Consider the following 13,147-nt stretch of genomic DNA (forward strand, 5'->3'; position numbering starts at 1 on the left):
ATATAAGGGACACCATTTTACTATGCTACGGTTTATAACCGAACTTGAATATCCACAGGGAGTCCTGAAACTAAACCCCAACGGACACCAAGTCCCCATTGTAATGTCAGCGGCTCAAGGTGGCCATTTGCCTCTGCCAAATAAAAGGTCCAGCCAGGCCCGTAGCCAGGATTTTGATTCGGGAGGGGCTGGGATTTTGGTTCCGGGGGGGGGGGGGGCTGAGTCTGGGTGAGAGAGGATCTACCCTAGCAAACCTTTTGTATCATTATCCCAATACCCCCATGCATATGGGATATATTGAGCATGGTGATCAGATCATGATATGAATAAACATAACAGTTTAAATAATAAATTTAAGGCCTTCTTGCAGACCACCCTGAGAATTTCGGGGGGGCTGAAGCCTCTCAAGCTCCCCTCCCCCCCCCCTCGGCTACATGCCTGGGTCCTGCCTTGGGAAATAAAATTTAATTCTATCCTATTCTCCATTTTTTTTAACTAGGCATGTTTTAGTAATAGTAATCTAAAGAGGCCTGGGATTCTGATTTGTGCTATCTGGTTCTCTCCCTGGAGAAATATGTATGTGGTGCCTGTATTTGGAGTATGTACATTTCATCCTGGTTCTTATGAATAAATTTCATTTCTGTATTTAGAGCCACAACAAGAAAACTAGTGAGAAAATATTCCTCTCTTCTGTGTAGTATGCAATCCACTCTTGGTGGATGACGTTGCAGAGCTGCATAGAAACATAAATGGATTTATGATGTCTGCTGAAGAGATGATTGGATCAAGAGAAGACTCCTGGCAGAGCCATAATATAATGTCATTTTTTGCTTGTGCTCTATGCTTATTGCAGGGAACATGTAGGGGGATGGGGTGGGGAGAGAAGGGAAAGAGATTAAAGCTCATTTTAGAAAATCAATAATTCTAGGTGCCTGAATAAGCTTTGGGAGAGACTCCCTCCCTCTCCAAAACCACACAGCATTGCACATCCTTTCCAGTATAACTGTCCCTCTGACTTCATTAGGATGAGTAAAGCCAGTTGTAGCCTCCATGAAATGTTGCTGGTAACTGTGCTTACTCATAAGTAGTAGCCTTCTCTCCTCCCCTTTTTGCCTAGTCACTTTTGTTTCAATATGGGTGTGACTTCTCATCTTCCTCCCCTCCCTCTTATGTCACTCCTTCAGTTACTTTGAATTGGAATAAAAACTGCAGCAAACTTCAGAGGCTGGCTCTCTGAGCAGACTTGACAAGACCTGGGACCTCCCCCACCCCTCGTCTCTCCTTTGTATAGGCTGCGAGGAGAACTCCTTGCCTTTTGCACATTAACCCGAGGAGCAAACAATGGCCAAGTTCTGGTTGTGTGCAGCTGTTGGACTTTACTTGTTGCAGCTTTGCTCAGCCCAGATAGGTAAGTGACTTATGAATGGAATCTCTCATACTTGCTGATTAGTTTTCGTATGTTCTGGATAACAAAACATTGGCAGTTTGGCAGCTGGAGAATTCCTGGCATGTTCCATTTCTTTGACATTTAACTGTTTCTCCAATGACCATGACACTGAACTGTAACGTGCATTATTTTACTAATGCCTCTGTGTATAGACTAGAAAAGTATAGTAATATAGAAGTTATAAAAAATGAAGGGAGAATATTGATAGTTAAAGTGAACAGTATATACTAGGGCACGACAGAGCTTCTAACACATCTGGATTGTATTCAGTGATGGAAACCACAGTTTTGTGTTTATTTTTGATGCTTTATGTGAAGCAGACAGTTGTGTGTGTGTGTGTGTGTACTTCTGCCTTAAAATAGCTGGATTTTTGTGTTCATGTCTTTCTGAAAAAGATGTGGTTGCACACCTAAGACATGCAGAAGCTGTAACACTTTCTTTTCTTTGTAACAGGGATGGAAATATGAGCATTTAAACTCAAGAGAAAAAGTTGAATATGCTGGCTCACTTTAAAAGCTTTAATTTGAGCAAGGATTGTGAGATTTGGAAGCAAACTTTTAGTTAAAGTAGGAGAGGATCACTCATTTTCTCAAACTAGTCTTCTGAAGTCTGTGAATAATGAAATCAAATGCTTATTTGGGGAATAAAAGTGGTCCGTGTGTTTAAGAAAATCACATGTCTATGCCCAAAATGATAAAATGCTCTTAAAGTTTGATGCGATACAGAAGTACAAGTACTTGTGGAGAAATAATTGTGCCTTTAACAGAGACTCATTGTTAATAGAAATTGCCTTGAGCTGCTTTGAAGGGAATCTATTATCCTTTCCCCCTTATTTCCCCTCCCAAACCAGTTCCTGGGAGGCTAACAAAACACTTTTTCATAGTCATTGCCTTCTCCATGCTTTTATATTTAATTGGGCATCTAGAAATAAACTGCAGCATGCTTTGTAGCTCTGCAAATGGGTGTGTCAGAGCACACAGTTCCAAACACGTTTTGGAATCATCTGGGGAAAAAAATTACAGTATTGCATTTGCCCCAGTGATTATTGTACGTTTCATTTAAATGAAGTCAGATACCTGAGTGTGCATTTCCCATATATAAAACAGTACTCTTGCTTGCTGTGAGATGTATGATACCTTTGTGTGGTTGAAATGTTGGAATACATGTAGCATATACATGTATTCTGTAGATTAGTTATCCTTTTATTTGCTTAGTATTGCTCTTCTATGAACTATTAGATCTTCAGTAATTAACTATAGCCTGCAATTATGCTAGGCATAAGCTTTCTTAAGGAGATGGAAGAAAGCCACTATCCTCCTCATGCGTTCTACTCTTCAGTGCGGTTAATAAAATGTGTATCACGCTTAATCTATGCCTCACAGGAAACTTTCTAAATGCTTCACAAAGTATTATGTTATGGTTACAGAATATTTCTGCTGGTATGCAATACATTCCAGGCAAGCTTTGTAGTCACAAATGGTTTTGCAAATGAAAATCTCCCCCCAGCACCCCACACTGAGCTAAGGACTGTGGCTTTTTCAACTGAGTTAAGATCATTGGTAGTATAAAGACTTTCCCCACTTGTGCCTCCAGTAAACCTATTTTGCAGGGATTGTATTGCAAAATCTTTTTGACGAAATGTAATATAGTAGAATTAAATAATTATATGTGCAGATAACAGGTAAGAGTCTCTCAAATCACTTTCAGCTCTCTAGAGAATTGTGCAACATGGTTCTTTAGCATTTATATTGTTTTTTTTTTTTATAGCCATTTCATGTGATATAGAATTCTAGTCCATAGAATATTGGATAGAGGCTAGTGAGACTTGAAAGTTAAAGCTGCATTTGTCAGAGCTTGAAAAAATTACTTTCTGACCACAATTCTAGAAATCTCCAGCTGGTAATTGCTGGCTGAGATTTTATGGGCTTTATAGTTCAAAAAGTAACTTGTCCAAGGTTTACTGATTATTCATGAAACTCACAAGGTTGCAATTGGCATTTCACTTTCTCTCAGTTCAACATATACAGTATGATCCCTTTATGCACAGATTCAATATCCACAGTTTGTTACCTGTGCTTCAATAAAATAGTTCCTGCAGAAATGCTTGCAGGACTCTCTAGGCCAGGCATGGGTAAACTAAGGCCCAGGGGCTGGATGAGGCCCCCTGGGCCCTTACCTTAGGCCCTTCTACTTTTCCCTGTCCCCTCGGCATAAAGACATGGTGGCTCGCCACATCCTTATGCAGAAAGAATGGGGGAGGGAGGCACACAGCTGCTGAAAGCTCTCTGAAGTGCTCTCAGACACTGAATGTCTTGCCCTTCTCCCGGCATAAAAATGGTGCAAGCAGCCCTGTCCTTATGCTGAGAGGACAGCCCGAGAAAGGCATGCAGTGACTGAGATCCCTCCGGAGCACTCTCGACCTCCTCCCAGCATAATGCTGAGAGGACAGCTCAAAGATCGGGGGAGGAGATCAGGATGGCGGCAGTCACCACATGTCTTGTTTTCCTCCCAGCATAAGGATGGGGAGAGTAGCCTCATCCTTATGCCAGGAGGACAAACTGAGGGTGACCGGGGCCCTGCCCTGCCCCACCACCTCCCAGTCCCACCCTTTCACGGGCCCTGTCCCTCCTGGGCCCATCTTACCCAGCGTGTGCCGTCTGCCCCCCTTCTTGGCTGGCCCTTTCGGTCAGGCCCACAATGCAGCCCCACAGCAAAAAAGTTTGCCCATGCCTGCTCTAGGCCCTCCAATGCAATTCTATGGTATGCTTCCAGCCCAAGTATAGTCATAATATAGGGTTCACTATTATCTACGCTCTGAAGTATCTATGGGTGTTGGTGGTGTTAGATATTGCAGATATGGGGGTCGTATTGTAACTTTAACGGATTTTTGCATGCTGTTCTGACCTCTTTGGAAGATTACTAGAATCAAAGCTTAACAAATAGATATGAAATACTTTGCAAATATCCTAGGAATATAGGAGACTACCTTAATAATAAAACCATTGACCTACTTCAGTGAGTCTTGACTAAAATACCGGGTGGTGACTTTCCAAGGTTTCAGACAGGACTTTCCTCCAACCTTACTTAGGCATATCAGGAAGCATGAAATTGTTGGTCGCTGCTGCAAGATAGTAGCATTATGATATAGGATATTGTCCCCCCCCATTTTTAACTGCACATATATGGTTGTACAAAGCCACACAGAAAAAAATAAGGAAGTGATTATTTGAATCCACAACTGCCAGGTCCCATACACCAAAAGCATTGGCCCACAATGCCTCTCATTCAAAATTGAAACTCAGCTCTGAACCAGATGTTGAAAAATTAGTAGTCCAATTTATTTAAGTTAGATTTTTTTCCCCTGAAAGCCAGTGTATAAGTTACCAGAAGTTGTGTTGGAGATTCATAGTTGTTCCAATGTCACACTTGAAAATGTTTGAAGGAAACCAATCACATTGAGAGAGCTGGTGACATCATTGCTTTAAATGCTATTTTTCATCAACTATAGAATCTGTCTTCTCTTTTTTCTAAAATTTCCTTACACTTTCTTCAAAGCAGCTCCCTATACTCCATATCACATGATACAATAAGTTGTGGAAGACAGTAGCCCAATTCCTTAGGTACCACCAAGGCAGACCAACTGTTTAGGTAAAACCACTTGGGTAGCTTTTGTTTCTCTAACTCAGGATCCTTCCACACAACCATATAACTCAGAATACTAAGGCAGAAAACCCCACAATATCTGCTTTGAACTGGGTTATCTGAGTCCACACTGCCATATATTCCAGTTCAAAGCAGATAATGTGGAATTTTATCCAGCTGTGGAAGGGGCCTCAGGCTTCCTTAAACTGTGACTTTCCAGCTGTTTGGGCTTCCAACTCCCAGAAGCCCTAGCCAGCTTGTTCAGTGGTCAGGAATTCTGGAGTTGGAGGTCCAAATAGCTGGAGGGCTGCAGTTTAAGAATTCTTGCTCTAATGTTACTTTCATATGCTGTTATTTTGTCATTTCCCAAAAGGCTTAAATGAAGTAACATTTTCAGTAAGATCTTTGAATTAATATAAAAACTTCACAGCGGCTGCTACATGTTTCCCATCGGATTTCTAATATGTGAATTTCTGAGCCAAGTTCAGAATGTTAATTTTGAATTTTTAACACCTTCATGGCATAAGACTGGCTTATCTGAAGGATTGCCTGTTTCCACCTCTTTGTCCAGACCTTAAAACCTTCTTATGAAATTCTTCTTAGGGTGTGCCAAAAGGTGAAGTGCAGCAAGTGGCTACTCATTTAGGTTTGTTATTTAACATCAAAATGTTATCATGATATGTGCCAGGAAAGCTTAGTTAGGATGGGAATTCCATACCTGAGGAGATACTACTAAAAGGCCCACTTATAGTCTTCCATCCCAATAACATTTCAATGTCATGTGAAGACCTTATTTCTCCTGGGTGTTAATCTCCTCTAATTCTAAAAAGTTTTAACATTGTTAATTGTTCATATGTTTTGTTTGGACCTTTTCCATCATATGTATATTGTTGTTCTTCTTGTTGGAAGCTACCTTGCAAATATGATCATTTGCTAGAGGAATACATACAATTTATAATTTATTTGTTTGTTTTACTGGATGTATACCCCACCTTTTTCCCAGAATGAGATAAAGAAATGTTGGCTGAGAAAACTTGTGGATGATTGAAAGTAAATTGTTGTAGGATATAAGTTACCTCTCAACAGAGGGAGTATTTGTGAAGTAATCACTACTTTGACAATACTACTAGGTATGATCTTCAGTCAGAGCTAACATGTGGGTGAATCTGATATAAATTACTACAACTTGGAGGTCCAGATGTGGCTTGCATCCCAACTACATTCCATATGTTTGTATTTTTCTCAGTAGTATCATTATGTTGATTATTTTTTGGACATGTACATTCTAAAATTGGTGGATTTCAAAGAAAGTAACATGGTTATGTATTACTAAATACTCAAGATTTTAGTTGAGCCTTCTTTGCTGTAAGAAAGGCAGTTCAAGTGGGAAAAAGGAAGCCTCAAGTGAGTGAAGAGACACAGTAGTACCAGTGAGTAGAAGGGAACAAGAAAGGTGGATGGGCAGATGGCATTGGAAGTAGCTAGTGGTGTGGTAATGGCAACTGGAAACCAACAGAGGTGATGATTCTATGGTGCTTTCAGCTGCTTGCAGGAGAGGTGCCCTTCCTCTACAACAACACTCCTAATTCTTCACCAATCCCTTTGCTCTGCAAGAGCAGCTCCCAAATATGTCTTGAATGTCTTGGATTGACCTCTCTGAGGCACATGACACAGAAGGGAGACCGCCTCTGGCTGCAGGTTACTGTGAAGTTAGGCAGGTGGTTGGGGAAGGTCCTGGTGGTAGGTGACAAGCATTATGTGCTCCACTTCCTCCAAAACATTTGAGGAATCTTAACGGAATGAATCTTTTCCAGGTACCCTTTTTTTTCCACAGGGGCAAAAACCCACTCTCAATAGGTCTCCCTTTAATACCTCTATCCCAATATGTAATGCACTATGGACACTAATATCAAGAAAAATAGCAATGATTATTCCAGATAGTCCTACAGAGCTTCACAATGGTATTTGGGTGGAGTTAAAATCCATGTTTAGTGGTAATTATCTGGGCAATGTGAAGTAGAGTACAGTAAGAATGCAAGCCAAGAAGTGTGATGTCACTGCAACTGCAATTGCCAATTCTGAGGACTGCTTCAGAATGAGAATGGAAGAAGACAGACATTCTGGAGAAGAAATTGGAGAGGATACTTGATGAAGGACTGTTGGTATTATATTGATTGAGAATTGAACTAGAAATAAGATGGCATTTAGGTTAAGAGCACAGAAACAAAAAATATGTAAATAGTTGGGATTCTTAGTGGTTTTACTCAGTTTAGAATAATAGAATAATAGTATTGGAAGAGGCCACATGGGCCATCTAGTCCAATCCCCTGCCATGCAGGAAAGGAACAATCAAAGCACCCCTGACAGATGGCCATCCAGCCTCTATTTAAAATCCTCCTAGGAAGGAGCTTCCACCACACTCTGAGGCAGTTCTGTTGAACAGCTCTTACAGACAGGAAGTTCTTCCTAATGTTCAGGTGGAATCTCCTTTCCTGTAATTTGAATCCATTGCTCCGAGGTCTAGTCTCCAGGGGAGCAGAAAACAAGCCTGCCCCCCTTTTCTTATGATCGCCTTTCAAATATTTAAACATGAAGATCACATATCCCCTCAACCTTCTCTTCTGCAGGCTAAACATACCTAGCTCTTTAAGATGCTCCTCATAGGGCATGGTCTCCAGATCTCTGATCATTTTAGTCACTCTCCTCTGGACACCTTCCAGCTTGTCAATATTCCTCTTGAATTGTGGTGCCCAGAATTTGACAGAGTATTCCAGATGAGGCCTGACCAAAGCAGAATAGGGAGGATATCTGTTGACATCCCAGGCCCCATTCCTTTGAATTTGTAGACTTTTAGAAATAATATCTGATTCATAGCCTACCATATGTACATTTCATCATCACATTCCCTAGGAAATTATATGCATCTGGACTACATAGACTCATAAAAGTAATTGAAACTAAACATAGATTCAAAGTTTATTCTGTTTTAATTTTTGGAAGTTTCTTTCCAAGCACTGCAATGTTAAAAAGGTAGAAAAAAGATCACAATACAAATGAAGCTTGACATATTTCAGATTTCTTCTATATTATGACCCACCTTTTATTTGGAAGATGATTGTTGTAGGTTAGCAGACAGCAAAGAGCAAAAGCATATGCTTTGGTTGAAAAACAACACATGAAGTTAGTAAGCCTGGTGTCTGATCTTTAAAATAAGAAATATCAGAGAAATGAGCAAACAGATGGAAAAGTTTACCTCACAACCTCACAGGATGCCTGCCACAGATGTGGGCAGAATGTCAGGAAAGAAAGCTTCCAGAACATGGCCATACAGCCCGAAAGACTCACAGCAACCCAGATGGAAAAGTGATGGATAAGGAGATTGGATCTTGATGGGGAACAGATGCTGAAAGGTGTAAAAGCTTTAAGACTTTTTTTGTTTTGTTTTTGACATACAGTATATACTCATTTAGAATATATGGTCATATCACAGTTAACAAAGCCTCTAACCTATAAGCTCTATCTAGAAGGTTTTTAGCAGCATCAGCATTGGAAGGATTGTGAAAGAAGGTTGGAAAAACAGGCTTTTGGTACTGCATTCAGCAGCATGTCTGCAGTAAACAACACAATACATTTGAGCTGTGAAAAAATGATATATTATTCTAATTGATCCTACTGTAGCTGAGTGTGCCTGCCTACAACAGGCAAGGTAAATAGCTCCTCCCTCTAGTATCCCTTACTGAGCATGTATGAATAACAAAAAGAGTCAAGGGGAAATATGATGAACATGCCCCACGAGTAATCCACAACTTATTGAAAATGGAAACAGTCAAAAAGTGGAAGTTGTTAAAAAACATAAATATCTGGATGCATTTGAGAAATTTTCAGTGGCTCTACATTGAAAACTCAACATGGTTTTGAAGGCTCAACATGTTTTTGTTTACATAGGCTGGATCCAGACTGATTGAAAAGTCCTAGATTCTTGCTATTTCTGATTTTATATTGAATTGAAATAAACCAGTCTGGGGAGATGGTACAAAAAGTCTCTGATCACACTGGAAGCTGAGCAAAATAACTGTCTATAAAATGTCCAATATTTTAGCAAAATTGTATTACTTTTTATAAACAGAATATCTCTATTATAAGACAAAACCAAAAACATTTTTCATAAGTCCAACCTATCAATATACCTAGAAATACTAATTGACTTTTCCAACCTCGTAATGCACAGATGGTCTGGTCAGCACTATTGTTATCATGCAGTTGCAATGATGCTTTGAATGATGCTTTGAATCACATGGTTTCATCTGCAATCCTTGCCAGCATGCACTGTTGGTTTTGTTGGTGGTAGCCTTTTTAAAATTTTAGCTGATTTTGTAAAGTTACCGCACGGCGTGACACCAACCCTACTGATTATGAAAGCAGAAATCGAAAACATCTGGAAAGCCAAAGATTTTGGATTCTTTATAAGCAGACTCCAACATTTTTTTTTACTTGGAGCTGCTTTCGGTATTTGAAATTAATTTATCATGTAGTGTCTAAATGCCAATTATCACTCATATTCTGCCCATAAGAGAATTTGGCTAACATTGGTTTATTCTTTGAGAGCCTGAGATGAAACTCTCCAACTTTGTCTAGTGTGATTCCTCAGAAAATTTCAATCAAATGTTCACATGGCCAGAAAATATATGTTAAAGTTGATGCTGTAGATAGAATCCTAGTTGCAAAAGGGGGAATGCCAAGTTTGACGGCTTGTGAATTCCTTAATCTTCTAACCACAAACAGGCTCTCCTGTAGCGTTGTGTCTGCTGCAACATCAGTAGCAGCTGGCTGTGATTTCCCTGCTCCTGCTTTGTAGGACCCCACCCACAGCATGAAAGGGATGTTTGGATGTGGATTTAATGGAGTAGAACAAGAGGAATGAAAAAAGATCAGAGGAGAGAGGAGAGAGAGCAAGCGTCTTAAAGGATTTTCTTTATCAAAGTGACATTCCAGCTAATTTTAATTCCATTTAATGAATGAGCTGTTTATATAATCCCCCTCCCCATCCCCTACCAACACACAGAGATGCTTTTGTGGATATACCTAGCATGGGCAATTATTTATGAGAGAATATCTTCACAAAAATACAATAAAAACAAAAAATAAAAATAGGAAATTTTTAGCACTTTGCAAAGTTGACATTAACAAAGCTGCAGAACAAAGATGTTCTTGGGGAAAGTTCTGCTTTTATCCTGAGCTCAGCTGTTTTACATTATTTTGAACCACATTTCCCTTTCTTGATGCAGTCAAAAATAAGCTCATTGTGGTGACTGGTTTTGGTGGGAAAGCTAAGCACATGTTCAAATTTGTTGGACTTAAAACTGTTAAACATTGACAGGCTCTGTGCATTCCTGGAAAACATCAGTCATGGGGGAAATAACCTCTGGAAATAAAATTGATTTGAGTAAGAAACTGAACATTGATATGCAAGGTACAAGCCTTCCCCTGAAATGTATATAAATTGTGAGTTGGAATAAAACTCACAGCATGCCTCATTATTGGTTATGATGGCTAGAGCTGCTGGGACTTGTGATCCTACAACATCTTAAAGACTGTATGAGTTTCATTCCAGTTTTTTTTAATGTCAGGAGTGACTTGAGAAACTGCAAGTTGCTTCTGGTGTGAGAGAATTGGCCATCTGCAAGGATGTTGCCCAGGGGATGCCTGGATGTTTGATGTTTTACCAGTGGGATGCTTCTCTCATGTCCCCGCATGGGGAGTTAGAGCTGACAGGCGGGAGCTCACCTCACTTCTTGGATTCGAACCACTAACCTTTTAGTCAGTAGTCCTGCCGGCACAAGGGTTTAACCCAATGTCCCACCGGGGGCTCAAGTATAGAATTACAGGTCAACCCTCTATCTATCTATCTATCTATCTATCTATCTATCTATCTATCTATCTATCTATCTATCTATCTATCTATCTATCTATCTATATCTCTGCTAACTCTCTTGTTGATTTTCAGTAGATAAGCAAAGATTTCTGTCCCCAAATTGCTTTAACAATGATAAAAATAAAAGGCCATACCTTGCTGATATGAAGAAATTAGGACGCTATGCAGGAATGAACTTTTGTATGGAAGGAGCGTGACCACTGCTCAATTCAAGTATTTAAAACTTGGGCCCAGAATGTAAAGTGTGAGTCTTTTGCATCTGGATTTGATTGGTGAGTCTTAGGGTTCACTTTCCTTTAACAAAAGGAAAATTTATCCCTGCCCAGCCCCATAAAATGAATAAGAAGAGCCATGAAACACTGGAAGGATAAAAGCTATCACAAAATTCTTGAAATACCAGTGCATCAAACTGTTCTGATTTTTGTAGAAAAGAATGATCAAATAAGGAAAAGTGATGGTAAAATATCACTCTCTATTTCTGAGAATATTTAAATTCCAAAGTGATGCTAAGACAACTGACACTAGAAAATGTACCATTTAATGGATGGTTTGTAAATGCCAAAATTCTCAAAGAAGAAAAAATGGTCAGCAGTTGATAGCTTGTTTGGAGATAGAATGTACTTTTGATTTTGGGGAACTGGTGTTCAGAGTGGAATGAGTCAAGAGGAAATTCAGTGCCTGCTGATGATTTTCCATTTCTGTTTTTCTGTTTGCTTGTTTGCTACTGGGTGGCTACCCTTCAAGCAAAAGGGTGCAGCATGCTGTGGCAGACATGCTAAACATTGCAAGTACACCTTTTGTGACTCAGCTTCTCATGCTGAAATCTGCATTTTTTCCAAGAGCCTAGAGATTTTAACACACCCTCCACTCCCCACCCCCCAAAACCCATGGCATAGACATAGATGGGATGGTGATTAGATGAGAATGGGGAGTGGCGTGGATATGCAATCCAGTTAGGCCAATCATCTTAGATATCTCCAAGCATGACTATGCTTTCTGATGATGGGAAACTTAAGGGGAAAAAACTTATAATACTGCAGTCTGGAACATCTGCATAATTCCTGTGATTACGTAATGAAGAACATAATACAAAGGTTAGGTCCATTCTCTCAAAATATCTTCGGCCACAAAATCTTGGCAAAACTTTTTAGTTTTCCCCAGAAGCCCTTCTCTGCATCTCACTGCTGTTTCGGCTTTGGTGAATAGGAGCTGAACAGACAGTCTTTATATTCATGATCTTTTACATTTAGAATGCCTTCCCCAGAGAAAATTGCCTGATTTCTATGTTGACGGTATAGTGCCAGAAGAAGAAATGTCCAGGGTTCCCTCTTGTAAGTGTTGATTAATATCTGATTCAACAAAGTTTTCAACATTGTTTCAGCAAAAATAGACGATTTAGATGGAAAATAAAACAACCAGAGAATTGTCAGTATCCTGCACATCAAATAAATGAGTATGTTTATTAAACAACAGAAAAGGTTCTGACAATCTTAGTATGTTGGAGAAATGGGATGCACATTGCTTCCAAGTATCCCATGCCAGTGCTTGATTGTGGAGGGGAGCTGTCTCACATTATTCCTCTTCACTGGTTTGGTTGTTTTGGTAGTGGTGGGAAATTGCATGAACAGATGTTGGCATAGAACATTTTATGTGGGCACATCTACATAATGGCGAGATATAACATTTCAAGTCACAAGAGTTTCAGAGAAAAAAGGTTTGTCTTTAGACATTACAGATTGAGTATCACTTATCCAAAATTCTTGGAACAATTTGTGTCCCGGATTTTGGAATACCTATATTTCATATACATACATAATGAGATATCTTGAGATATCCAAGTTTAAATATGAAGTTCTTTTATGTTTTGTATAGAGTTTATCTACATAGCCTAAAGGTAATTTACTGACAAGCTCCATTTCAAATTGTGTATTGTTTTGGTGAAATAAGAAGGATATATAAAGCTTGTAGATTACTAAAAATTGCACATTCATGTAACTTGCATATTTACCATCCTCTCCCTCTATCCCCAACCCACAAATTCCTACTCTCCCTGCCCCATTGCTACATGGAAAGGGCCATTTCATGTTTAATCATATTTTTATGGTGGTATTTGTTAGCTCTCCTCC

General features: G+C 39.6%; 1 protein-coding gene across 13 annotated transcripts in view; it reads left to right on the forward strand.

The window, feature by feature from the left end:
* Positions 1-1,130: 1,130 nt before the first annotated feature.
* The window catches only part of cd44 (CD44 molecule (IN blood group)), a 93,928-nt gene continuing 81,911 nt past the window's right edge, over positions 1,131-13,147 (forward strand). For 5 of the 13 annotated variants that reach the window (XM_062967870.1, XM_062967873.1, XM_062967876.1 and 2 more), the window contains exon 1: positions 1,131-1,408. In XM_062967870.1, the coding sequence (XP_062823940.1) occupies positions 1,342-1,408 (67 nt within the window). In that variant the 5' untranslated portion in view covers positions 1,131-1,341. The remainder of the gene's footprint in view (positions 1,409-13,147) is intronic. The other 8 variants (XM_062967875.1, XM_062967878.1, XM_062967874.1 and 5 more) reach the window with 5 other exon arrangements.

Source organism: Anolis carolinensis, chromosome 1, assembly GCF_035594765.1.
Source record: "Anolis carolinensis isolate JA03-04 chromosome 1, rAnoCar3.1.pri, whole genome shotgun sequence".
Classification (NCBI taxonomy): Eukaryota; Metazoa; Chordata; class Lepidosauria; order Squamata; family Dactyloidae; genus Anolis; species Anolis carolinensis.